Below are 25,579 nucleotides of genomic sequence, written 5' to 3'. Positions count from 1 at the left end.
ATCCCAATTAGAGCTAGCAAAGTCCAATCAAAACTCTCTTTCCCTCACACACTCACACACACACAGAAACAAGAGGAAGCAATTTGCTAATTTGAAAAATAGAACATTTTATTAAAGGCTACATCTCTTCATAATTACAATAATTAAAGTACCGAGGCATCTTTTCAACTGAGCTCTATAGAACGCATAATTTACAGTTTACAAGAAGAACCAAGGAAGCCATGAAAAATACCATAAAACATAAACATGATGATACTAAAAGGCATAAAAATATCTTTTCAACATAAGGCCCCTTGTAAAAACCAAGGGAGTAACAGGACCCTGAAAACTGGGTGAAAAACATGGCAAGAATCCATGTAGGCACAGCTACTGTACTCAAATAAAGACACTATGAACATAGTGTATATATATATATATATATATATATATATATATATATATATATATATATATATATATATATAGATATATATCACCACCATCATTAGCATCTGCAGCTCATAGTGCAGGCTTAAAATACTCTCAGTCACGCACGCACACACACACACTCACTCACTAACAGGTAAGCACATAGGGGAACACATTATAGAACTTTTTCTTGGTAAATATGAATATGGTGTAAACACATTTTGGGGACTCAAAGACCTGTTCAGGGCAGTTTCCTCCTCGTAAATATATAGGCTATTTGTGCGATGCCTGCGCCGCTGAAACAAAGGCACTAAGACGTGACAGATCAAGGCTAGCTGGGCACAGTCCCAGAGTATGGAATTAAACATTAATAGCATTTTTTTCTTTTTTTCTTTTAAATTCCATAGCACACTGAAGACCCCCCCACCCCTAAGAGCAGACGGGGACACATCCACAAATAGCACTGCAGTAGTAAATATATTATCGAACTTTTAAGTGATAAGAGAGCCATTCTCAAAGCTTCAGCAGTTAGCTCTCCGGCCAGGAGAGCGGAGATGTCCCGGAGTGAGAGTGGAGTTCTTGAAGAGGTATTGTTGATGTTTACAGTTCAATATGAGGGGCTGAAAAGGAATAAAAACCTTTGCTTGAGAACTGATGCTCAGAAGGAGAGGGTTGGGTGGAGTAGGGTGGGGCGTTCACAGATGTGGATAATTCGAGAAGTTTGTCCAACTCCAAGCAGCTTGTCCATGGAAGTAGAAGAAGGATAGGATTTGGGAAAGGGGTATTTCCAATAAATAGCTATAGAAATCTTTACACAGCAATACGAGCATCACAATACAATGCAATGTACATGTATATCTGCGTATACATATTAGTAATGCGCTAGTGAGCAACTATAGGCAGACACTGGCACGGGGAGGGTTCAAGTAGGCTCTCAGTTTCAAATTAAACCCACAGCGCCCTGCTTCTTTGACAAGTGGTCATTCACCTAGAGTCTCTAGATATTCCTCTTCTGGGAAGTTTTGAGCCCAGCAGCATAAAGTCCACGTTTTCTTCACTTCTAGATGAGCTTTTCACTTGATAGTCCGGTAATGTGGATATCTTGTCCCGCTTCCAGTCCGCATGCCCAAAAACCAGCGTTCCTTCAACAACATCTCCAGTCCTTCAAGTCTTAGCTTAAAACACACACACACACACACACACATGCTGCGTACATGTGTGAGAGCACATGAAGGAGGGCATCCGCAGAGTTATTGATCAACTCCGGCAGCGCTCACTCCATCCTCTCCACCTTTCCCAAGATCTTCCCCTCGTAGGTGGGGAGCAGGGAGCAGTCGTCGGACACCTCCTCGAACACGGCGCCGCACTCGAACTCGTCGCTGGCCTTCTTGAAGTAGTACCTGTGACCGAGAGATGAAAGCGTTAACACAAAATACTTCTCCCTTTGATTCAAGATACTTTAAAGCTCATAAACAAAAAGTCCAAAGAAAAATAAGAAAGAAAAAGAAAGCCTGATAAGTCTAACGCTCCCCTTTGAAACATAAAGTTTCATTTCCGCTATCTGCAGCCGAGCCACTGAGTACACAATCAGCCAAGTCTGCTGATACCAGGGCAGGGTGGAACCTGCTGCTGACAAGACTTGGTTTTAAACAGCAGGCTTCCTCTCTCCACATCCCTCCCTCCACTTGTTCTCTTTTACTTTTTCTCCCGTTCCTTCTCTCTCTCCCCCCCGTTGTGTTGCTGTGAGTTTTGCCCTGGCTAACAGGGGCCAATTAGACCCGTGTGCAAATGAAGGGGTCCTTTGACAAAGGCTGAAATTTTGGGTGCCTGCAAGTCTGCCTGTCATTACCCCTGACTCCTACACACCCGCTCGTGCACAGGGCTTTCACTCACTCCTCATCCCCGGTTCATTATTACAGGGACAAAGAAAAGAGACAAAGTAGAGGGGGAGGAGGAGGAGGAGAACGAGCAAGCAGTATGCCGTGTGTCCTTCCTCGCCCGTGTTGACAGTGTGAGCGCTTACTGAGACCTATAGGAAGGGCAGCTGACTTTTGTGTATGTGTGCAGAAGAAGCAAACTCAGGAGGGGCTTCTCGTCAGCCATGACTTCACTGGGCCATAATGATGTAACCCCCCCCCCTCCCAGTCCTTATTTTAGAGGAAGAGAAATCAGCAGGGGTGGGTTGGTTAACCGGGACTCGAAATTCACTCATTAACTATGTAATGGAAAAATTCCTCGATCTGCTCGGTGTGTGGTGACTGGAATGCGGGCATGTTTGCGAGCATTTTTTGTGGTTGTTCTTTGTTTTTAAGACATGCAACACTTATAAAACCAGAACTACAGCATTGCAGAGGTGCACAAGCGTGCACGTGTGCTAATTAACACGAGGGTAATCACTAATAAAGGGCAACGACACAGGGTGTGAAATAAAGCGACCTCCTTTTAGGAAAAAGCGCGCCGATCAGATGAAATCAAAGAGCGAAGGACACGCCTGATAACTGTTCCCTCCTTGGAGAGGAAGAAAGAAAAGTCGAGCCCTCCTACTTTTAAAAAAAAACCAAAATCTTCAAAGAGCTATGATCGCCCTCTTTTTTTTTCTTGCTAAGAGAGACAGACAGAGACACAGAGAGCCTGAATTTCCACTGGAACATGTTTTATGTGGCTGGATCTGCCTCCCCTCCCCTTCTCCCTCCGTTTGCACTGACATCTGGCACCAATATCGTCTGGCAGGACCGAGCAGTACTGTTCTTTGTTGAACCGCTGCCATGTTGAAATGACCCAACTCCACACATTCTCTGGCTGCTATTAAAGCGCCGTGCAGCTCTCTTTCCAAAAAATGTGGATGGTATGACAGAAGAACTGAGACTGTGAGCCAGAGAGAAAAGAAGAGTAAGTAAGGGGTGTAAGGAAGGGTGGGGGCAAACAGACAGATGTGGAGAACTCAGCGCTAAGTGCTTGTCACGTTTGTTGATCTGAAAATGTTGTGGACATCTGGACAGGAAGAGGTTTTGCTAAGTTCTTTTGCTTTTTCTTCTCTCCCCCCATCACCTGTAATTATTAACACAATACTTGGGCCGTGCTTATCTTGGAGACCGTGGCAGTTTAAACAATAAATGTTTGATCTTTTTCCCCCTTTAATGCCCACTGGAAAGAAACAATCAAATTAAATCTCTCTCCACAAACACACGTCGAAGCCGAGCGGCCTCGGTGAAGGCCCCGTAGCAGAGCAAACAAGCGGATCTGGCATTTAACTGTATGCCTTTCAAAAATATCCATAAAATGATTACAACATGTGTAAACACTGTGCGCGTTCAACGCAAAGCACATTAATGCGCGCGCGGGTACACGCACGCACACAAGACCCCAGAGCAGGAAAAAAAGAGGCCCTGATAGCATCAGTGAAGAATTTGCACGCTGGCCATTTGTGTGAGTCTTTGTTGGTTGAAATGAAAGGGGCTGGGGCTTCAAAGCCATGTGTATTAAGTGTGCCTTAGCATGGAAATCAATACCAGATGGGACCCAAAAATCGCTCCAGTTCAAACTCTCCCACTAACCCCTGCACCACCCTCCCTCCCTCCTCTTGTCCCTTCCTTTTCACTGCACCCCTCACACCAAACGCACACTTGTCCAGAGGCCTGCCTGAGTGCAGACACCGATGGAAACAAATGCTGATATCGGTCCTTGACGTAGTCACGGAGACAGTATTTCAGGTTTTTATGCTTGCAGGTGCTGACCGCCATTCAAAGGCAGAATTTTACCACTACAGAAGGTAGTAGGGTTTATGTCTCCATCATTCTGATTGGTCACTGTGTCTAAAATGCCCTCAGGAATGTTGGACATGAAGATACTCCCACACCTTAGAAATCAAATGATCCCACTGTAAACTTTGTCTACAAGTCAGCACAAAGACTGTTTTAAATCAAGGCCAATGAACTAATCCCAGTTCATAAAAAGTTAACTGTATTTATGTCACTAAAGCTGCATCACTACTGTAAAACTTTAAAACTGATATGTATATTTCAATGTGCCTGCACACACCTGTAGTTGCCCTTCTTGCGGAGCTGCTCTTTGAAGTGACCCAATGTCAGACTGTGGCTCTTCATGGTCCTCCGATAAGGAATCTCCTCACCGCAGAAGAAGTACGTCACCACTGTCTCCCCGCTGCTCACCGCGTGGCTTCCTGAACCCTTCTTACACCTGCCGGGAAACAAAAGACAGAGAGGAAGGGTGTCAGAAGCAGCGAGCGCTTTCGCTATACCAGACAACATCTCGACAAAAGAGAAATAAGAAGTTCTCCAACAAGCAATCTACTAAATTTTTCCCACAACAGACCAGAAATACAGTAACTAAGAGCATCCTGAGGGACGGAGTGACCCAGTGCCGTCTATAAGTTTGCGCTTGTGTTTGCACGGTTATCAATTCCCCTTCAGCTACGTCCAAGGCTTTGTAGGCCCGCTTCAGAGGAACCCTCCCTTTGCTAAGCTCTGCTCGCCCCAACCTAGTGCCAGCTCACTGAAGGACAGCCAATAAAAATGATACAGATATATGAAAAGGGATGTCTCGGTCAGGTGGTGCAGTGACTGCACACACGCACAGACACACGCTCTCCATGCACAGCACAAATGCACGCGATTCATGCAGACGTAAGAGGCAGTGCTAGGTGTACAAAGCTTTAAATAAGTGAGTGTCTGTGGGGTGTAATGTGTGTGTAGCATAGCTGCTTCTCATCTATCTGTGTGCAAGCAAATGGTGCGGGTGACAAGTGGGAAGAGTTAAAAAGGGTCAAAGTACACTTGGAAGTTGGAGGCTAGAGCTGAGAGGAGGAGGAGGAAGAAGAGCAGAAAGGAGGAGAGGAGAGGGAGGGCAGGACTGTAGAGGCATCGTACTCTTCTGATTGGAGACTGGTCGCAGGGACGCCAGCGGGGCTGGGACTGACGAGCGGCAGGGGGACAGACGCCCCGTCCTGAACAGGCATGAGGTGGGTCTTCTCTCGCTGAAGGCTGGACGCTGAATGCCTGGGAAGAGAAATGAAATAAGACTTGAGTTTAAAAAGCACATCTGGAATAGTTTGAAGTTATAACCAAGAGCGTTACTTAATAATAATCTGCTCTTTGAAGTCTGTGTGTACCTTTGCTTGGTGGGCTTGGTGGATACCTCCTCCAGTCTGCGGCAGGCCTCCTCCAGCTGTGCCAAAGTGTTGGGAGGAGGGAGCGGAGGCATAGCTGGGTCTTGGATGAATGGCTGGGCCGGCTGGTGACCACGTAGGTGGCCGCAGCTTCCACCCCCGCCCCACGTGTGTGTCTGAGTAGATGAGCCTCCAAAGGATTTCTTGGTGCTCTGGGTACTGAGAGGGAGACGAGGAAATTTGACTTTAACAACATGAAAAGGTGTCCCCAACACTCACACAGATACTCCTAGTATTATCCTCCACTCACCTGTGAGACTTGTGTCTGCCCTGTCGTTTACTTTCCAGGATCCACTGCAGCACATTCTGGGTGGGATCTGCTGTGTCAGTGGGCAGCTGTAAGGGTCCACAGTCCTCCATGCACCTCTCCGCTACTCCATCCTCAGCCCCTGAGCGACACACCCGCCTCGATAGAGAGCTTGAACGCCTGGAAGAGTAATTGCACTGCTTATTTTAAACACTGACAGAAAAGAAAAAACAAATGGGAGACAAATATGAAACAAGTGCTTGGGACTGACCCCATGCTGTTGTCTGTGGTGATGGCCCCACACATCTCTCTGCCTAGGCTGCGGCTGCGCTGGTACGGCTGACAGGGCTGGCACTCGCTGCTGCCGGAGCACACGCTGTGCACCCTGAGGGCTGCCTCCCTTTCGATCTGCTCTTTAGACTTCGGACCAGCGTGATGGTGGATGTAGTGATGGTGGATGTGTTTCGTGCTCTGCCTGCTTACGAGGGTTCTGTTGGGACCCAGGGACAGGGTAATCGCCCCTTGGTCGGGACTGGATGCAGACGAACTGGAGGGCCCAGTTCTCACCAGGCCCTTGACACTGAAGCCAGCACGCGTGAAAGGCCGGTGTTCTGGCGAGCTGGATCGAGGGGAATGCCGGATCACGGCCGGGGACTGGCACCCGGGGGTCTTCAGGACGCGGGAAAGGTGTTCGTCCAGGATGGCCTGGGGGTCCTCGTCAGAGGAGCCAGAGAGGAGGGGTAAGGAGTGGGGTGAGAGCGCGGGAGCACTTCCCATGATCTCGGCATCTTCTCTTTCCTCCTCCTGATAAAAACAAGGCAAACTAAGTCAAGGCCAGAACAAAACATCTTCATCTTTCATTTCTTCAGTAAGAACCAGAGTCACACAAACCTCCTGAATCTGCTGCAGCCTCTCCTCCAACGTGTTCATGGTTTCCTGCTGCCTCTTCAGGTTCTCCAGGCGGGCGATGAGCTGGGCTGCAAACTGCGCTGGCTCCATTGGTATCATCTCTTTTGGTGGATGGCGAGTACGCTGTAGAGGAGATATATAAAAAAAGAAGATATATAAGAAACTGCAAGACTCATGCCATCCCTCCATTACTATAGCACTTCACATCATCTATAGCATGCATTTCCCACTAAAGGCAGTTCTGATCAGGGCACTCGCACTGGCACCTATGGCTACAGGGCTGTTTTCAGGGGTTGGCAGGCCTGGTGCATGGTCATGCTGGGCCAGGGCCTCGGCTGGTTCCTTCTGTCATCATCAGCAGGCCTCTTTAAAGTCAGCTCACTTCAAAGCCTTTCTCGTCAAATATCAAACACACAGTGGGGGGAGAATAGAGCGGCTGAGGGGGGGATGGAGGGATAGATTGATGGGAAGCAGTGGCTTTACATCTAGAAATAAAAGCCACATATCGACAGGGGGTGGAAGAGAACTCCAGGGAGGAAAAGGATGAGGGATTAAAAAAAAGAAAAAGAAACTGGGAGAAGTTGAGATGTGTGTGGGAGAAAAACGAAGAGAGGGAAGGACTGAAGGAAAGAGATAAAGGTGCCAGAAAAACAGGATGGGAGATCAGAAAGGTTGAGGTAATTTAGCCCCACCCCCACACGCTGGGCATCTTTAACGTACAGTAAAGTGACAGCATGAGATTGGGTGCATACGCACGCATCTTAAATTATTTTTGCACTTGGGTTTTCTTGATTCTCTCCCCCCCCCCCCCCCCCCCCCCCCCCCCAATTTCTCATAAGCCTTTGTAGTCGGGATAAAGGGGAGAAAAAAGTGAGAAAAAGAGGAGCTGTCTGATGGTGCCTGGAGCTGGTGCACCATGGGAATGGCAGCCATCGCCAAAAATCAGACGGGAAACAAAAACAAGAATAAAAGCCAAAAAAGAAGAAAATAAAGCAAAAGGGGGAGAGTGAGTGAAAGCGGCGAGATCCAACAGCAACAGTTACTGCATACCTCATAATGTGGAAAAAAAGGGAGTTACTTTAAGTTTGTTTTAACAAGCTGCTTCTGTTACAGCTACTACTGCAAGTTGTGGCCCCCCCCCCCCCGCCTTCGATTCGGACTTTTTTTTTCTCTCAACATGAAGTTAGCTTCTCTTAAGCCTTAAGCTACAAACTCCCCTCTGACCTGTTGAGAGCTCACATGACATGCTCAAACTCTTCCCCTTAGATCCTTCACTTTTAGGGGAGGGGGCTGGCTGAGCATTTGTGTTTCTGTATGTGTGTGTGTGCTGGGGGTTGGAAGGGTGGCGGGGCTGTGAAAAAAAGGGGGAGAAAAAAAGGGGGCCAGCTCTGCTGGAAGTTGTCACTTCCCTGTGCGTTTGTTCCATTCATCCGTGGATCAAAGCGCCGCGTGTGCGTGAATGTGCGTGCGTGTGAATGTGTCTGAGTATCTTTGTGTTTTTGTTGAGGAACCGGGCTGATTTCAGAGCCCTCGGGATAAAGCGGCAGAGATCTTCCTCATCTCTCTCTGTTCTCCATATTTACACCATCGGTGGGGAAGAAAAACCCTGGTGTGTTCCGAGCGCTGCGGCGATAAACAGCTTAGAGACCCCCCCCGTCTCCCGCAGACTTCAAGGAACCCTAATGGGGGTGCAGGTGACACCAAAGGTAGGGAGCGGGGTTGTGTTTGCATGCGAGCTTATGTGAATGTGTGTGTATGTGTGTGTGCGAGAGAGAGAGTGGGAGGCTGGGTCTTTGACGTTACTCTTTAGATCTTTGCTGGCGTTGTTGAATTGAAGATGCCAAATACAGTTTGTGCAATACTATTCATAGAACCCAGAGAGACCCGAACACAGGGTGGTATGGAGACTTCTGAGCATGTGTATGTGAAGTTATGCATGTACGTATGCACGTGAGTGTGTCTGTGTGCGTTTGTGTACTTACAGGAAAAGCAGGGAGCGAGACTTGGCTGTTCATCCTCATGTTTCGCTGCATCTCCCTCTGTAGCTGCTTCTTGGAGCCCAGTTTATATGGAGGGATGCCATCTCTGGGGAGGGGGAGAGGGGGGTACGCAGACAGACCACAAAGGTCAATTACCCAATCGGATACATCATTAAAGACCAAACAGACATTCAGGAAGAAGCTTGTTAGCCAAATGGGCAGATCAAACACAGTTCAGGCAAGAACAAATCTAATTTATTAATTCTCCAATTCATTTAGCTTTTCATGTTTCAGGCTTAATCTGAGAACAAAAAGGCTACTCAGAGGTAAATTATGACAGCATTTCCGCCTCCGAGCGGCTCGGGTTACGCTGCAATGAGTAAGGTTTTATTTGCCCTAGAAACGACACTCATTTTCAGGGCTGGCTCCAGCACAACACTGGGCACCCTGCTGGTCATTTCCTTTCACCAGCATACACACAAATGCACACTGCAGTTACTGTGCTCCACTTTAAGTAGCGTCAGCATTAGCATCTCCCTCCTGACTTTTATGGTAAGCTGAGGACACAGTTAGCATTAGCTACTCATTATGCTTTTTCAAAGAGTTACTGCAGGATAGGACCCAAGGGTGCAGGTAACCTGGTTAAGTCTGAGGGGATGAAGGGCTGACTGACTCAAACAAAAAACAAAAAAGAGGGAATCAAACAACAAACAGCAGAGCTTCAAACTGAAGCACTTGACAGTGTAAAACAATCTCTTTCCTTCCATGCTAAACAGCAGTTTCCTGGTGACCTAGCCTAACTGAGAAGCACTTTTCCACTTTTGCTTTGAAATGCCACAGTCATGCGCATAAGCAACCACCCCTCCCTCCCCTCCCCAATCTTCATTTGGCAAGCGCTGCTGCAGCCAGCCTCTGATCTCCGCACATCAAAAGGCTGGTTTGTAAGATAAGGTAATGTTTGAAGTCTGCGCAGCTGCATTCCCCAGCGTCCAAGCAAATCCATAAATAAGATATAAGCAAAAATCCCCCCTCCGCTACTCTCTTTCTCTTCCCACCCAACCGCCTCCTCCCCCGTTGCGTTTTCCCTTTTCTCTCTTTTTTTCTCCTCTTTATCTGTAAATGAAATTCAAATGTTTATGGGTCTTTTTTTAACTGACCTAAAGCGGCGAGGCAGATATTCAGATCAAGGCCAGAACGGGCAGAAAATGAGGTGGAGAAGCTGCGCCCCTGTGGCCAGGGCTTTGTCACTGGCTCTGGGCAAAGTACAGTGGAACAGGGCAATATAGGCCTCGGTCTCTTTGAAGCAAGGCTGTGTAGTGATATGCCAGAACAGAGGACATCCCATTGTAAAAAAAAAAAAAAGCCTTTACAGCTGCCATACTTATGTGTAACCCAGCCCCATTAATTCAGCTGAACAACCATGTGTCAGTCTTTGAGTTCATTAGCTTGGTCATAGTTACTGCATCCATCCATGCCTCGACAACCCCGCCTACCTCCTCTTTACTCGAGGTAAAGAGCAACTTGTTGCACCAACTTTTCTTTTTGCTTTGCGTCCAAAAGCCAGCTGACTAAAGCACATCTGGCCTTGAGCTGTGCACCACGCAATGACTTCATAGCACCTTGTCACTTGAGACACATGTGATTACGCCAAGCAATCCTTTAGAAGAACGAGCGCCAAGGCACGTACACAGATAAGCGCAAACCACATGTACAGCATGAGCGACTGATTTGTAAGTTCCTCGATAAGTGATCAATCAGAGCTAATTTAGACAAATGTCAACTTTTAAAAATGAGGTTTTCTTGATTTTCTTCACTGCAACAAGCATCTTGGTGACAGTGGAGAAGAAATACTCCCTAATAGCAGGAAAAGAGAGCCCCAGCAGGGCAAGACTCAGCAAGAGGCTAATCAGAAAGTGTAACAAGCAAATCAGCTGACATCAAAACACTGCTCATGCCCACAGATGCATAAAATGTAAAGTTACTATACTCATTCCTTCTAATCGACTCAAAGTCTTCCTGCATATACACTCCAGTGGCAAAGTCAAAAGTGTGTTATGGTGGAGCTTAGCATTAATCTAGACCACGTCCTGGATACTGGAGTGCATCTTTGGTTGTTTTTTAAGGTGCCACAATCCATCAATGGCAAGCTATTCTTCCAGTATGGCTACAGCTTCAAACAGAAAGCTCTTTGGGATTTGCTCTCATTTTTGCACACACACACATAACGCATGTTTGGATAAGATTCACTTACACACTGCTGTCAGTCACGGACATGGCGTCATCAGTCAAGGCGTCACTGGAAACCTCGCTGTCATTCGTGCTGCTGACAGGAGCGAAAGAGCCTGAATGGCAGGGGTTGAGTGAGTCTCCTCTCTTGTATGACCTGAGAAGTTTCCAACAAAAATCAGATTAATATGAATCAATATCCAACAGGTGGGTACAATTCACTGTGTTTCTGTCATTTTGAGAAGGTGACATCAAAACAAGCTGCATCTTCTAATGTTTCAGAGAACTATAACTATAGCCTCACTCATCTGCTCCCAACAACAACGAATGGATGTGACAGAGCAGTCTGAGGCCTGGGAAAACGTCAGTTTTCTCCTTATTGCTTCTTAAATATCCCATAACTTCTCTTTCCATTTCCCCGGCATACATCTCCCGCTGTGTATGCATTCTTGCCACGGTACAGGAGGAGAGGAAAGGAGGGGGAATGACCCAAAAAAGGAAAAAAGTATGGAGTGGGATGCATGAGAGTGTGTCAGAGAAGGAAACAAAGGGGAGAGGTGGGTTCTTCACGAGGAAGCAGAAACGCAGCATGACTAAAGCTGTAGGCCCCCAGCTCCGGGCTGACCTTCAGAGGGGCTCGCAAAGAGTCAGGTATTTAACACAGCTGGCCTTGCATTCTTCCCTCCCTGCCTCTTTCACCCCCTCATTTATGCTTTCTCCTCCCTCCCTTTCTTTTATGCATCCCACCCCTACCCCACCACCTCCTTTCCCTCTGTCCTTCCTTCCTTTCGCTCCCTTTCCCCCTTCCCACCTCCTCCTCCCCATCTTCACTCTCGCTCCAAAAGCATGCCTCGTAGTCCCTATCCCTGAGTTTTCAAAGGAAAAAGATAAAAGTAGAGAAGGCGGGTGGGTTGGGGTGGGGGGAACGCAGCGAAGGAGGGAATCAGAGGAGAATTGACGCAAACAAGAAAAGAGGGAAGAAGAGAGTGAAGAAGGTTTTTTGGCGGGGAGGTGGTGGTGGTGGGTGTTGATTCTGCACTGTAGCTGGTGCCGTTTGTTATGTTTTGTTTTTTTTAAGAGAATCTGAGTCAGATGAGAAGAGGTAAGGGGAGAGGAAAGGAGAAAAAAAGGGGAGGGGGAGAAATTAAGAGCACATGTTTTGAATCTGAAAGGGTGACAACAATGGGAGGGCAGAGAAAAGGGAGAGCTGCCAATCCCTGCTGTCCTGAGCAGGTAGCTGTCAGCTTAGCTCAGCCTGTCACCGTAAGTTAGCAACAGGAACATCAGAGGATGCCCCAGAGTTGACACTGCTGTCTTTGCTGTCCTTTAAACTCATGAATCACTTCAATTTATTTGGGATGCAGTCTTAATCTAAAACACCCTCCTTTAAATGCAACGTGGAAAAAAACGAGAAAAGGGCCTAGCAAGCACCCGAGTGAGACTACAAAACAGCCACTTCAAAGTGCCATCTATAGCTCTGCTATACATTTATCTCTCTGCCAAAAGCTTGAGGACAGCGTGGTACAAGAGAAGGCATAGCACAGCAATGTCATCATCTATTATTTGCTGGCTGGGGCCAGAGCCAGCGTGCTCTGTGAACTTTTCCTGTGGAAGACGATCCCTCACTCTGCGGAACTATTTCAAAGCCCCGGAAATCCAGGCGAGCGCCAGCAGAGGGCTGCTGCTGCTGGAGACGGTGAGAGAGGGGGCCAGAGTGAAAGACAGGGAGGGGGTAGGCTGACCAGTTTTCTGCAAACTAATGTGGTGTTGAGAAAAAGCACTTGTACAGGAGAGAAATGCTTGCACGGTTGCCTCTGGTGTGCAACAACAGGTTTACACTTTGCACCAGAAAACAGAGTAAAAGCGCCATACCTGAATCCCCCGTCCATCACCTCCACTGCCCTCAGGGAAATGGGGGCCCTCTGCGCTTTAGCCGAAAGTCCAATAAGTGCTTTAGCTTTCAAATCACAACTCCACTCCTCCTCCTCGTTGAGCGTGGGCAGGTATCCACATACAACTTTCAGGTCCGCCAGCCCGTTCGAGTTGACGTGACTCGGGTTCTCTCCCCCAGTTCTCACGAACTCGAGGTAAATGTCAGAGGTCAGAAACATCTGGTACGCGTTCTCCTCCATGTCGGTCTGGATCTCGGTCTGCGCCTGGTCGAACATGGCAGAGTCTATGTGCTGCTTCTTAATATTATCCCGTATGTAGGTTTTCGTCGCGGGCTTCAACTGTTTGGCGACAATGCTGTTGTTTTCGATGTAGCGCTTGTAAATTGCTTTGGCGACTCTCTGCGTTTTGGTATCCTTGAGGTCCATCTGCCTGAATCCATTGCAGGCGAACCAAAAGTCTAAAGTGTCCACACATTTTTCTCGCTCCAGGAATGTCCTAAAAAGAAGAGCGCCGTCCTGGTCCCCGAGGAGAGAGTGCAGAGACTTTGTCCACCGGGAAAGCGGGGAATCCGGGGAGGCACTCCCCTCTGGCTCCCCGAGACCATCCTCGTTCCTCCTCGCAGAGGAACCCGGAGAGCCGAGCAGAACGGATTTGGGGGACTCCAGGGGTTTCATTACTGGGAGTTTGCCGGGGTAGCAGGGCGCGTCGCCCTCCTCCCCGGGCACAGGGGGTCGAGGCGCATCTTCGCGAAAACTACTGGCGATATGGTCCATAAGCGCCCGGCTCATGGCTCTGACGGCAGAAAGGAGAGAGCCCGCGTGTGTGCTGTTCCGCCTCCTCTGAGCTTCTACTGTAATCTCCTCACTCTCTTATGTCAGCGGGGGGGCTTCTCTCTGGCTGCTCGGCTTCTCTCTGAAACACAAAGTATTGATCTAATCAAAACCAGATCCGCCCCAACTTCAAAGGGGGGCAGAAACGCAGTAAGAGCCTTTTCAGACCCTCGCTGACTTTTACAGAAACAGACACACTAGTTCAGATTTGGGGGGGGAGAGAAAAAAATCCAGCTGCAGCAGAATTACATAAACAGCACTTCTTCATATCTCAACTAAGGGATATGATTTCTACAGAAGTTGGTTAAATTAAAACATTTAACAAGAGGGGAAGGGGGGCACCCACCTAAGCGATGTCTGTACTGGATCGCCGCCATCCTTTTCGATAACATCACGAGAAGTAGTAATTACATGCACGTCAAAGTGGGTTAAGACCTGAGCGCCAATTAATAAGACATGTACCCTCCCCAACTCCTCTCCCTCCCAATAAAATGCCAAAGCATTACGCACGGACGCCGCTTCCTGATCGTTTTACCCCTACCATCCCTGCCACTCTCTCACTTCTCTACGTCTCATCTAAAAAAAAATACACCAAATCGAGCCACTGCTTCAAGTACCTGTAGGACACCGATGTGGGACAAACTCCAAGTGATGGAAAAACGTGACCGAAATAGTTAATACCGGCAGCAAGGCTGCTGCTTGTGGAGCTTTAGCCTCCACAACTGTTTAAAACATCCCCCAGTTTGTTGCACAGAAGATCGCTACAACGTGTCCCCGAAGCATCAGCGGTAGTTACAGTGTATTAGCGGCTGCTGTGTAACCTTGAACATGTCACTTAGTATCACCGATCCACCGCTCGACTGTTAAACATGTCAAGAGATTAGAAAAAAAGAGCTCGTGGCACAGCTACAAGTCAAAAGCTTCCCACAGGATACCGAAAAATGAAAGAAAGAGAATGATAACGCACATTACACCCCCACACACTTGTCACATATTTCTTTAACGCTGCGTTTAAAGACGAAACAAGCCCTGGTTTAAAAAATAAATAAATAAACGTCCACACTCCAAGTGCACCGAAGTCTCTGATCTGTCTGATCTTGTGAGGGGAAGAAAGTCACACGCACACACGCACACACACACATAGAAACGACCACTTACTTCAATATGTACAAATATAAGTACGAAATATTATCGCAAAGGAAATTTCCGTGAACACGGCACAGAGATGACTCAGTTCCTCCTTGGGCTTTAAAAGTAAGAAAAGCGACCAATCATCCCCCCTCCCCAACCCTCAGAACATTACTTCAAAGGCGAGTCAACAGCACATCAAAGAGAACTCCAATGGGGGCCACTTTGAGGAGGCACACACTCTTGCAACTTACCATCGATCCACGAGTTCTTCAGCTCGAATTAAAACTCCGGGTTTCTTCTTTTCTTCCCTTCTCCCTCCACAAATACATACACACACATGCAAAAATTCGCTTATAATCCACAATGCTGGTCTCCTCAGCGCGTCCACATACAGTCCGTTCAGGTTCGAGTCGGTTTACAGAGAAAAAAAATGCACTCGAGAGAGGAAGAAAAAAATATATATCGCTTTTCTGCCTCCTCCTTTTCTCCTCCCTATGGTTTCAGGCTGCCATGCCGCACGGTAGATCTCTCCTGTAGGCGACTCCAACACCAACTGAACCGAGAGGCTGGAGCAGCGCACTTCAAAGTGAGGAACCGACTGCCGGGTCCCGGCAGCTGCATAAAAAACAATTGCAACCTCGTGCCTTCAAAAAAAAAAGAAAAGAAAAGAAAAGAAAAAAGCGAAACAAGTGGTGGAGACCCCACAGTTTTGTGCAGTTACTGGTGACGAAATATTGTTTAAAGGCTGCTCGGTTTATTTTCTGACCTTTCCCTCCCCATCTTTTGGCAAGCTTTCCTTAGACCACGAAGTTGTAGCTACAGTGTGAGGACCTTATCAAAGACAGGCAATCTTGAGCCAACTCCCCGAGGCTTTGGAGCGTCAGAAGTAACTGATCTGCCGCCCCAATGGCATTATCGCTACAATCCCTCTGTTGCTACATAAACTTTAAAGACGCGGGCATTTTTTCCTTTTCTTTTCTTTCATGGGGTTGCACAATAAATGCAACGGCGCGTTTCAAAATAGCACGTGTAATATGGACAAATATGATTTTTTTTTTGTTTTTTTAGGGGGGTGGCTGGGGGGCAAACATCCTGCAGAGTAATGAAAGTTTCATTGAACCGCTGCAGGATTCAAAGATACTGAAGGGAATTCCCAACAATGGAAACGTGTGTTTTGACTCAAGGACAGTCACTTTACCATCTCTAGTGCTTATAAAGATACAGTGTGTTGCCATAGGAAAGGAAATCACAGTGCTGTTATCACTCCACAGCTCCTACCAGTGGCTTAGAAGGGCACGTGCATACACAGCAGATTAAAACATCTGCTCACTGTGGATAAGTTCACTGACAGATGTTATCACATCATTTAAGCAGCACAAGAATAAGTCCTCTTTGCACTTCTGACTATGCAGCTCTCTACTCCTTAACTGCACTGTTGAGATAACACGAAAAGGGGGTTGGAAAGCAGCTCAGGCAGCCAAAATGTCCATCAAGATGGACATTTTAGAAGCTGCACTTCCTTTATTTGTACCGTGGTGGCTACAGTAGTGTTGATAGTGTTTATTGGACAGACTCAGTGGTGTTTTGGAGGGGTCTTTAGTGTTCAAATGAGCCACGACAGGGGACCCTTTGTGCAAGATGCCTGCCTATGTTCTTGAAAGAGAGACAGTAGGTGTCTGTGTGTGTCCTTGTTGTCTCAGCGGACAGGGATCCAAAAAAGAAGGAAAAAAAAGTACAGTACAAAGATGGAAACCACTTTGATCAGCCTGTTTGCTAAAGGTGCTTTGAGACTTTCTCCCTTGATGCCTCTTTTCCCATCAAGGTTAATAAAAGAGAAAATTGGAAGAGGCCATGATGACTAAGGGATTACTCATCATTCAAAGGCCACTTTACCGCCTTCAAATTCTGTCACATCCTGCACATTCCCATTGTGTCTATTTCAAACACGCTATCCCGGCAAAAAGTTGAACAGCCGTGTAGCCCAGCAGATACTCCTACAGTTTCTCAGGGAGGACATATGGAAAATTTGTCATGTAAACTCAACCAGCTTTATGAGGAAGCTGTAACACTTGAAAAGCAATGAATAAACACTGGAATTGGGTCAAAAGAATAAACTGCCACCAAAATCTGTGTGTTTGATGAAGGAGAAAACCCTGTCCCATGAAAGACATTAATAATAATAATAATAATGAGTCAGACTTGGAGCGAGAGAAATGTTAGCACAAGCACAATTTCTTATCTCACAAAAATCTACATAGCAGAGGTCTCTGTGCAGGTTATACAGGTCATCTGGGTAATATACCAACAGCACCTCTGACAGAGTGAGTCTTTGTTAACTTTGGACAGCCAGGGCTGACCTCTGACAGTAAACACATCAGGGTGGAAGACATCACCAGGGTGATGGTAGGGACCCCCTGCCGGTACCAGGGGCCAGTTGGACCCTCGTGTCCTGCCTCTTCAACCCCCTCCGTGGTTCAACTGGTCGGATTTTCCCTGCTGCCCCTCAGGAGCTGACCTCAGGTCTGTGACCAGCCAGAGACCGGGGCTGCCCAGGGGTTTCTGTCTCCTATAAAAAGATCTTTGAAAAGAGAGGCTTCAAGGGGAGAGGTTATGGGATGTAACTGTCTCTCTTTATGGGCAGATATTATTACAGGGACAGGTCAAATTCAGACCTGCTACAAAGAGCTCTATAAATAGAGACGGTTGGATTGGGAGGGAGGGGGAGTCACATAAATCAGGTGTAAGCCCATTACTTCTTTAATGTTGACTGCTTTTTTCTCTCCATGCGCAACATGGATCTCAATACTTCACCTTAAGTCATATTTGATGGGAAACATTCTGACAAATGAAAGACTGAGAGCATTTTTCTCCCATATCGGCTTCTCTTCATTGGCTCCCTGTTAAATCCAGAATCAACTTTAAATTTACTTTATCTTTCTCCTCACACACAAAGTCCTGAATAATCAGGCCTCATCTTATCTTGAAGACTTCATAGTACCATATCACACCAGTAGAGCACTTTATTCTCAGAGTGCTGGGATATTACTTTCTGGGATATTTAAAAGTAGAATGGGAGGCAGCACCTTCAGCTTTCAGGCTGCTGTTTTGTGGAATCAGCTCCCAGTTTGGATTGGGAGACACTCTGTCTACTTTTAAGATTAGGCTTAAAAAATGAGCTTTTTGATAAAGCATATAATTAGGACTGGATCAGGTGACCCTGAATCCTCCCTTAATTATGCTGAATAAGCGTCGCCTGCTGAGAGTTTCTTCTTCACTCACTATGTGTTTATACACCTCTCTGCATTTAATATTAATTATTAATCTCTGGCTCTTTCACAGAATCTTTTATCTTATCGTCCCCCCCCCCCTTACCCCCATCCGGTCACAGCAGATGGGTTACCTCTCCCTCTCCTCTTCCTGTTAAAAGGGAGTTTTTCCTTCCCACTGTCGCCAAGCGGTTGCTCATAGGAGGTCGTCTGATTGTTGGGGTTTTCTCTGTGTTACTGTATTTGCCTTACAATATAAAGCGCCTTGAGCCGACTATTGTTGTGATTTGGTGCCATATAAATAAAACTGAATTTAACTTTAGAGGACAGGAAAGTTTTTCTTTTTTTTTATGGATGGGTTATGAGTAGCCTTGGGCTGCCCCAACTGCTGATGGCCACTTCAGCTGTAGCTATAAACACTAAGAGTGTGTGCGTGTGTGCGAGTCCACCGGTGCTGTCCTCTCTGCGCAGAAGCTCTGTGATTACTAACTGCTCTCAATTACAGTATTGTGTGCTGTTCCTTTTCGGCTCGGGGTTAAACTCTTTGCAGACCCCTTTGAAGTACTCATCCCTTTATCTCAAGCCAGAGCCAAGAATTTGGGGGAGGACAATGGAAAATGAAACCAAGAGGGAAGCTTACGGCAATTATCAACCAGGGCCATGAGGTGTAAGTCAGCTCTCACAGACAGAGAGGGAGAGAGAGAACAGATAAAGAGGCTAACCAATGTAGGACAGGGGGTTACTGTTTCAAGTTTGTTTGGTGTGTACACACTCCAGGCAACAAGCGACTGCCGAGAGAGGAAATGGAGGCCACCTCTTCAAAGCAGGTGACAACTGGGGGGGCAATGGTCTCTAAAGGAAGCAAGAAGCTGATGAGAGAGGTGCAGCAGTGTTGATGGTGGTGCAAGGTGTCCACACACAACTTAAGGAAGGACCAAGATGAGTAAAGGTGGAGAACGATGGAGAAGAACGGTGGGAGAAGTGCTGTTGTCAGCAGAATCAAATAGCATGCAGTGAGCTGGGGAAGATACAATTAAAGTGTGGAGTTAAGACAGGCTTTGAAGTTGGACATGGTGCATAATACCCTTAAAAGTTAAGGAAGGGCAACAATTCACCAGTTTGTTATGGGGCTGTTTTGAAAGAGGAAGAGGAGGAAGGGAGGGGAAAAAGAGTGTGAGTTGTGGAGGGGGTTTGTTTTTGAAAGGGTTCAGTTTGAGGGGAGTAAAGTTGGATTTCAAGCACCAATTGGCCCCAGAAGGATGTATTTTTTTTATTTTTTTTATTTGCAAAACAGAGAATGTAAAGTGCAAGTGGGAGTCTGCGCCTACGTGTGAATTATGATGATGGGGAGGAGTGTGTGAAAAGAACAGAAGTAGGGAAAGATAAACGTATCCCAGAGAGCAGAAAAGGGGAAGTGAGACAGGTGAAAGAGAAAAGACTATGAAATAGGCAGGGAACTGGAAGGTAGGGAAGACAGAGAAGAAATAAAAGAGGCAAAGGGGGGGAGCGTGTTGGAGGTTATTTATTGGTTTTTTCCCCTCGTTTTAATCCCATTTTGCGCTTGACTTTTAAGTCTAACAATGTATAGAAACAATGTCGGATGCACCGTCTAATCCCGTTTGGGCCATGAAGCTCACTCCACAGTGACAGTAATGACTTTCATTTCCTCTGCTGCTTGCACTGAAGCACCATGCAGACACTTCACAAGCTGGACGCCCCAGTTCTACCATGCTTGACAGGACAGTGATCCGTCTCTGAATCAGTCTTAACCTAACCCCCCCACTCATCCCTAATTTATCACTTTAACCCCGTCTTCCTCTTTCCTGACTTGGAGATGTAGGGTTCCCCCCTCCTCTGACCTGTGAAGGTGATTAACTTGCTCGTCCATTCATCAGATGCCAGATTTTATCTTTATCCCCACTTCCTGTTCCTCCATTAAAAGGGTGTGACATATCAACAGAGTGTGTGCCATGGCAACGGGGGCATGCTATGATGAGGGCTAAAACGCTCAACGAGTGTCTGTTTTTAACTCCTGGAAAAGTCTGATGTTGTTCATCTGTCAGATGTTAGTCCAAATCCAGAGAAGAAATACCAAGCTATCACATTGTCTGTGCAGGCAAATACACATGGCAATCAGATCAAGGCTGAGATACTTAGACATCCCCTTTTAGGACTGCAGCTACTAACAAGCACATCAAAACTATTTAATAATAAAACTCTTCTGAAACCACTTTTTAATGACAAAACTAAAAGAAGCCCAATTTCTGCTTTGAAAACCAATTGACATCAAATTTTATATCAACAGTTCTGGGTCTCCTTTTAGTTTCATAAGTTGACAATAACATTATGACATAATTCAAAAAGATGGCTGTCTGGATACCAACGTACGGCTCTTTTGCCTTCATAACTGCGTTAATTCATCATGATTCAACAAGTCGGTGGACACATTCCTCTGAGATTTTGCTCCATATTGACATGACAGCATCACGCAGTTGCTGCAGATTTGTCGGCTGCACACAACGGGAATCTTCTGTTCCACCACATCCCAAAGATGCTCTATTGGTTTGGGATGTGGACTCACTGAGGACATAAAGAGATGGACATGGACAGCAGCAATACTCGTGTAGGTTTGGTGTTTAAACAATACTCAGTTGGCACTAAGGGGCCCAGAGTGTGCCAAAGAAATCTCCCCCACACCATTAAACCACCAGCAGCAGCCTGGACAGTCGATACAAGGAAGCATGGATCCTAAACTGTAGCCTTAGTTTCTTATTCTTAGCTAATAGGAGAGGCAGCTCTTCTGCTGCTGTAGCCCATTTGCTCCAAGGTCTGCCATGTTGTCCATCCAGAGATGCTTTTCTGCATTCCTCAATTGTAATGACTGGTTATTTGTGTTACTGTTGCCTTTCTATCAGCTTGGCCATTCTCCTCTGGCATCAACAAGGCATTGTCACTCAGAGGACTGCTGCTTACTGGAGATCTTCTTTATTTTTGGTATCTGTAAACCCTAGAGATGGTTGTGTGGGAAAATCCCAGTACATCGTGAGTTTTTGAAATAGTCAGACCACCATTCAACATTCAAAGTCTCTTAAATCACCTTTCTTCCCCATTCTGATGCTCGGTTTGAACTTCAACAGGTCATCTCCACCATGTTTACATGCCTACATGCACTGAATAGCTGCCATGTGATGGACTGATTAGATATTTGCATTAACTGAAAAAGTAAAACAGATGGAAAAAGACTAAATGTGGGCGGGTGCATGTGCTTCTTTACAAGCTTTATTGCTTAGCATTAATGCGCCATGTGCACCTTATTTAAACATGAATGGTGCGATGGTGTCAGCAGCGTCAGAGTACACAAAGTACTTGTGAGGATGAGGAAGGTGTAGATTCAATATAATGTGATGGAAGAGCTTTTATAGACCAACTAGATGATCTAACAGCCCTGCCATGCCAGTCATTCCCTCAGGACAGTGGGAGTACCGTGACAGCACAGAGAAAATCCAAGGTAAATTATCCAAAAGCCTGCAAAGGTTTGAATGGCTAAAAAACAAAAACAGATGCATTTTCAGGTGATTAGTGCCAGTTTTGCAATTGTCTACTGACCCATTATCACTTTAGGTAGAGAGGCTGAGCAAGATAAAAAGAAGGAGCGAGATATACCGCATACCCAGACAGAGACATAGGGCAAGTGGTACAGACAAAACCTCCCACACTGTCTTGAATGCATGGACGTCTGTCCCTCTGCTCAACCCACACGGCAGATCCGTGTCACAATCACACAAACACAACCTGCTGTGCCTTCTTCACTCCAGCCTGTAACCCACTTCTTCCTGAGATCACACAGCGGCATATCCTTTTCATAGCTCCTGTTGCGTTTGAGTGACAAGGGCCCAGGAAAAAAGGAGGGGAGGTGGAGTAGGTTGGGGAAGGGGGGGTGGGGGGGCGGGATCACTGCCATAAATACAGAATCAACAAAGGTAAAAAACAAGATGGAAGACAGAATAAACAGCGTAAGTGAAACGTGTTGAAGGCGTTGTGTGTGTGTGTGAGAGAGAGAGACAGAAGTGCTGGCGATAAACAGGTTTATTTATGCAAGCAGTGTACAGCAGCCAAACGCCGGCCTCCTAGGGTCTGACTCACAATGAAGCTCTATAAAAAGACCCAGCTGCACGTATGATCACACACACTCACACACACACACACACACACACACACACACACACACACACACACACACAAGCAGCAACTTTGTCAATCAAACACTGATGTACAGTCATTCCCGGCGGCTTGTCACAAGGGCTGAGACTAAGGTATATACACGCACACGGCAGCCTGTTTGGTTTGCCAGCTACTGAATGTCCTCAAATAACCTCTCTGATATCCTAAAGGCGTAAAACACATACAGAAAAGAACAGTTTAAGGTTCATCTGCACAGAGAAACGGCATCATTTCAGATTCAGTGACATGCAGCACTTTTGATCTCGGCTGCGGCGGCATTTAAAATTCCCACGCGCTCGAGAAAACCCTCATTAGGACAGCTAAACACCAAAACCTCCAGCTGAAGCGAGCCCCGTTAAAAATCAGCCGGAATCTCAGCTGAACGAGCGTCACACATCAGCCGTGAGCAGCGGCGGAGGCAGCAGCAGCAGCAGCAAGGAAGAACACGGTGGATGAGTGCAAACCTCTGGAGCTGCCTAACTGCCCTTCACTGTTGTCACATAACAGTCCGCTTGTCTGATGTGGAGATAGCCGAGAGGAAGCGAGGGCTTTGATCCTTAATGGGGCCATGTCTGCTCTGTGGAAATGACATTCATGGCTTGTATTTACACAAGCACAATTATGGAGGTAATTTGGTTGGTGGACAATCAATTAGAGTGAAACTATGTCCGAGTAATAACACAGATTAAAGGAAAGGTTATGGCTGGAGCCTATTTGGGTGTAAATGAGGAAAACGGGCTTCTGCTAAATAAGCCCAAGAACACACTAACCTTTAGATCTACAGCCAACCTTAATAGCTCCGTATGCTTCAAACAAAGTGCCCGTCTTATTGTCTAACCGCGTCTGCAGCCCTCTTTCTAATGACAGACTCGGGAGTGGGTGTTTGACATTTTTTATAGATGATCTTTATGCAGAGGTTAAACCAGATGTGGCTTGATCTCCAACTTTTTAAAAAAAAAATTTGCACCTACTTCTGTCAGTTCTCGTGTTTACAGTAAAAAAAATCACCCAGGAGACAATATCCGGGCGTAAAACATCTCTTTTTGATGTAAAGGTAAAAAGAGGACGCAGATATTGTTACCGTTTGAAGCAAATACCCATCAGCAGGCGCAGGTTCAGGAAACAGCAGCTAATAAATACCACGTGTGTCGGCTCGGTTGCATCAGTTACAGTGATGACGTCAATTTTGGGGTTAATGGGACTCTTGCTGATTCAGATTTTTAGTTCACTGTTACACTTCAATGGATGAGAGCAACACTACAACCATATTGAATTTAATCCCCCCATGCCTCACACAACCCAAGTTTACATTCTTTCCTTCACGTTGCATGGTGCCTCGTGTTAATCCTTACATTTGTCATAATTACGTTGTTTATGTAAGGTTTTCTCTAAAGCTGCCTTAGTCGTGACACGCTGCTTAGTTTCTGTATTTATGTACCAAGGCTCTGTAGCTAGCGTGCAACCTCATAAGGCGCAACTATAAATCAAGCTGAATTTATACAGGCTCACTGTCACTTCAGTAAGTACACCTGTTTAACTGCTCATTAACGCAAATATCTAATGAGCCAATCAGCTTCTCAACACATTTAGGCGTGTTAGACATGCTGAGGACACCTGCTGAAGTTCAAAATCAGCATCAGAAAGGGGACAAAAGGTGATTTAAGTCAGCTGGATTGTGGCATGGTTGGTATGAGTATTTGATGGGATTTTTACACACAGCGAACAGCAGTTTTCAGGGAGAAAATGCCCTGTTGATGTTGAAACTGAGGTATGCAGAAGAGCATCTTTGAGCGCACAACATGTCGAACCTTGAGGCAGATGGACTGCAAAAGACCACACCAGGTGCCACTCCTGCCATAATATAATGAAACCCAGGCTACAGTTCACCTGGATAAGATTGGAAAAATGTTGCCTCTGATGAGTCGTGATTTCTGCTGCAAAACGCCAATGGTAGGGTTAGTAGGTTTAGAGCAGTGGAGTTGGAGTAAACAACATAAAGCTTGGATCCATCCTGGCTTATATCAATGGTTCACACTGCTGGTTGTGGTGGAATGTAGTGGGGGATTTTTTTCTTAGTACCAAATAAGAATCGTTTAAGCCTGCCTGAGCACTCTTGGCGATCATGTCCATCTCTTTATGACCACAGTGTGCCGATCTTCTGATTTCTGCGTCCAGCACGATAACGCACCATGTCACAAAGCTCAAATCATCTGGTTTCTTGAACATGACATTGAGTTCATGTTAGTCAAATGGCCTTTAAAGGCTGGAAATCTCAATCCAATAGAGTCAGCTGCAGCAAGTGAGAGATTCTGTCATGTCATGTTTCCAGAACCTCCAGTTATGAAGAATTAAAGCACTTCTGAAGGTAAGATGTCCTTAATAAAGCGGCAGATGAGTTTATATTTGAGCATTAAGAGTAAAGAGACGTGGGAAAGAAATACAATTCCTGTAGAAAATGGTGCAACAAGGACACGATTATGAGGTCTTTGCCCCCTAATCATGCTTTTTATTTGTTCTTGTTTCTAATGTCTCTGTAAAGCACTTTGAATCACCTTGTTGTTGAATTGTGCTATACAAATAAACTTGCCTTGCCCTTCAAAATGGTCCCATACTGAACATATGTAAGTAGGTAATGGTTTATGGGGACTGTACATAAATGTATGAGTAGCTAACGTTGAAGCAATGCAAGAACACAACCAATGTTTAGGAAACAAATTATTCAGCAGCTGTTATTAATATTACTTATTAACAACTATCAAGATTTTTTAAACCAGTGTTGCACTGTCAGCATCTGTAAGACTGGATGATTCTGTGTTAGTTCATCAAATGTCTCCCATCTGACTGTCTCAGAATTACATGAGAATGAATTTGTGTACCGCAGCCAAAGATGGAAAGTTAAAATCTTGCTCTGCTTTTGAAACAATTTGTGCACGCTCACGGCCCAGATGAAAGTTTTCTTTTTAAATTTGATCAAAGACACCAGCTGATCTACCTGAAATTTAAAGACTCAGGAGCTCAGTACCACGTCCCAACCTAACTTGAATACTGAGCAGCAGCCATGTTCACATACAGTCCCTGCTATTAAAACTTGTCTCTGTAAGTGGTTGGAAATGATGTACAAAGTACTTTCATTTGGGTTGGGTGCTCCCAGAGACACGAAAACCCTCGGCACTTTTTCTTTTTTTAAAACTATGCAATAATAATAATGCACTTTAACGTGCAAAACCCCAGACACTGTCAATGAGAGGAGAGGCAATGTAATTACAAACACCATGCAAACCACC

General features: G+C 46.0%; 1 protein-coding gene across 2 annotated transcripts; it reads right to left on the bottom strand.

The window, feature by feature from the left end:
- Positions 1-82: 82 nt before the first annotated feature.
- axin2 (axin 2 (conductin, axil)) lies at positions 83-15,711 on the bottom strand. 2 transcript variants are annotated; one of them, XM_082531710.1, is made up of 11 exons: positions 15,060-15,711; positions 12,827-13,759; positions 10,980-11,111; positions 8,732-8,834; positions 6,732-6,872; positions 6,112-6,644; positions 5,844-6,020; positions 5,537-5,752; positions 5,295-5,423; positions 4,447-4,605; positions 83-1,808 (listed from the first exon to the last, which is right to left on the bottom strand). In XM_082531710.1, the coding sequence occupies exons 2-11, from the start codon at positions 13,633-13,635 to the stop codon at positions 1,682-1,684; spliced, it is 2,526 nt and encodes an 841-aa protein (XP_082387836.1). In that variant the 5' UTR covers positions 13,636-13,759; positions 15,060-15,711; the 3' UTR covers positions 83-1,681. The 2 variants fall into 2 exon arrangements, with proteins under 2 accessions (XP_082387836.1, XP_082387837.1); XM_082531711.1 differs by lacking the exon at positions 15,060-15,711 and adding an exon at positions 14,024-14,553.
- Between the last annotated feature and the right edge of the window lie 9,868 nt (positions 15,712-25,579).

The sequence above is a fragment of the Aulonocara stuartgranti genome, assembly GCF_965226115.1.
Source record: "Aulonocara stuartgranti genome assembly, chromosome: 4".
Classification (NCBI taxonomy): Eukaryota; Metazoa; Chordata; class Actinopteri; order Cichliformes; family Cichlidae; genus Aulonocara; species Aulonocara stuartgranti.
The sequence above is the reverse complement of the archived record's forward strand: the minus strand, read 5'-3'. Positions and strand labels throughout refer to the sequence as shown.

Excerpts from the sequence above, each read along its gene's own strand:
- axin2 (XM_082531710.1), bottom strand. The coding sequence starts at position 13,635 with ATGAGCCGGGCGCTTATGGACCATATCGCCAGTAGTTTTCGCGAAGAT. Across the intron at positions 6,873-8,731 it reads TCTCGCTCCCTGCTTTTCCT|CGTACTCGCCATCCACCAAA; the intron begins GTAAGTACACAA and ends TCTCCTCTACAG. Across the intron at positions 1,809-4,446 it reads CGCAAGAAGGGCAACTACAG|GTACTACTTCAAGAAGGCCA; the intron begins GTGTGTGCAGGC and ends TCTCGGTCACAG.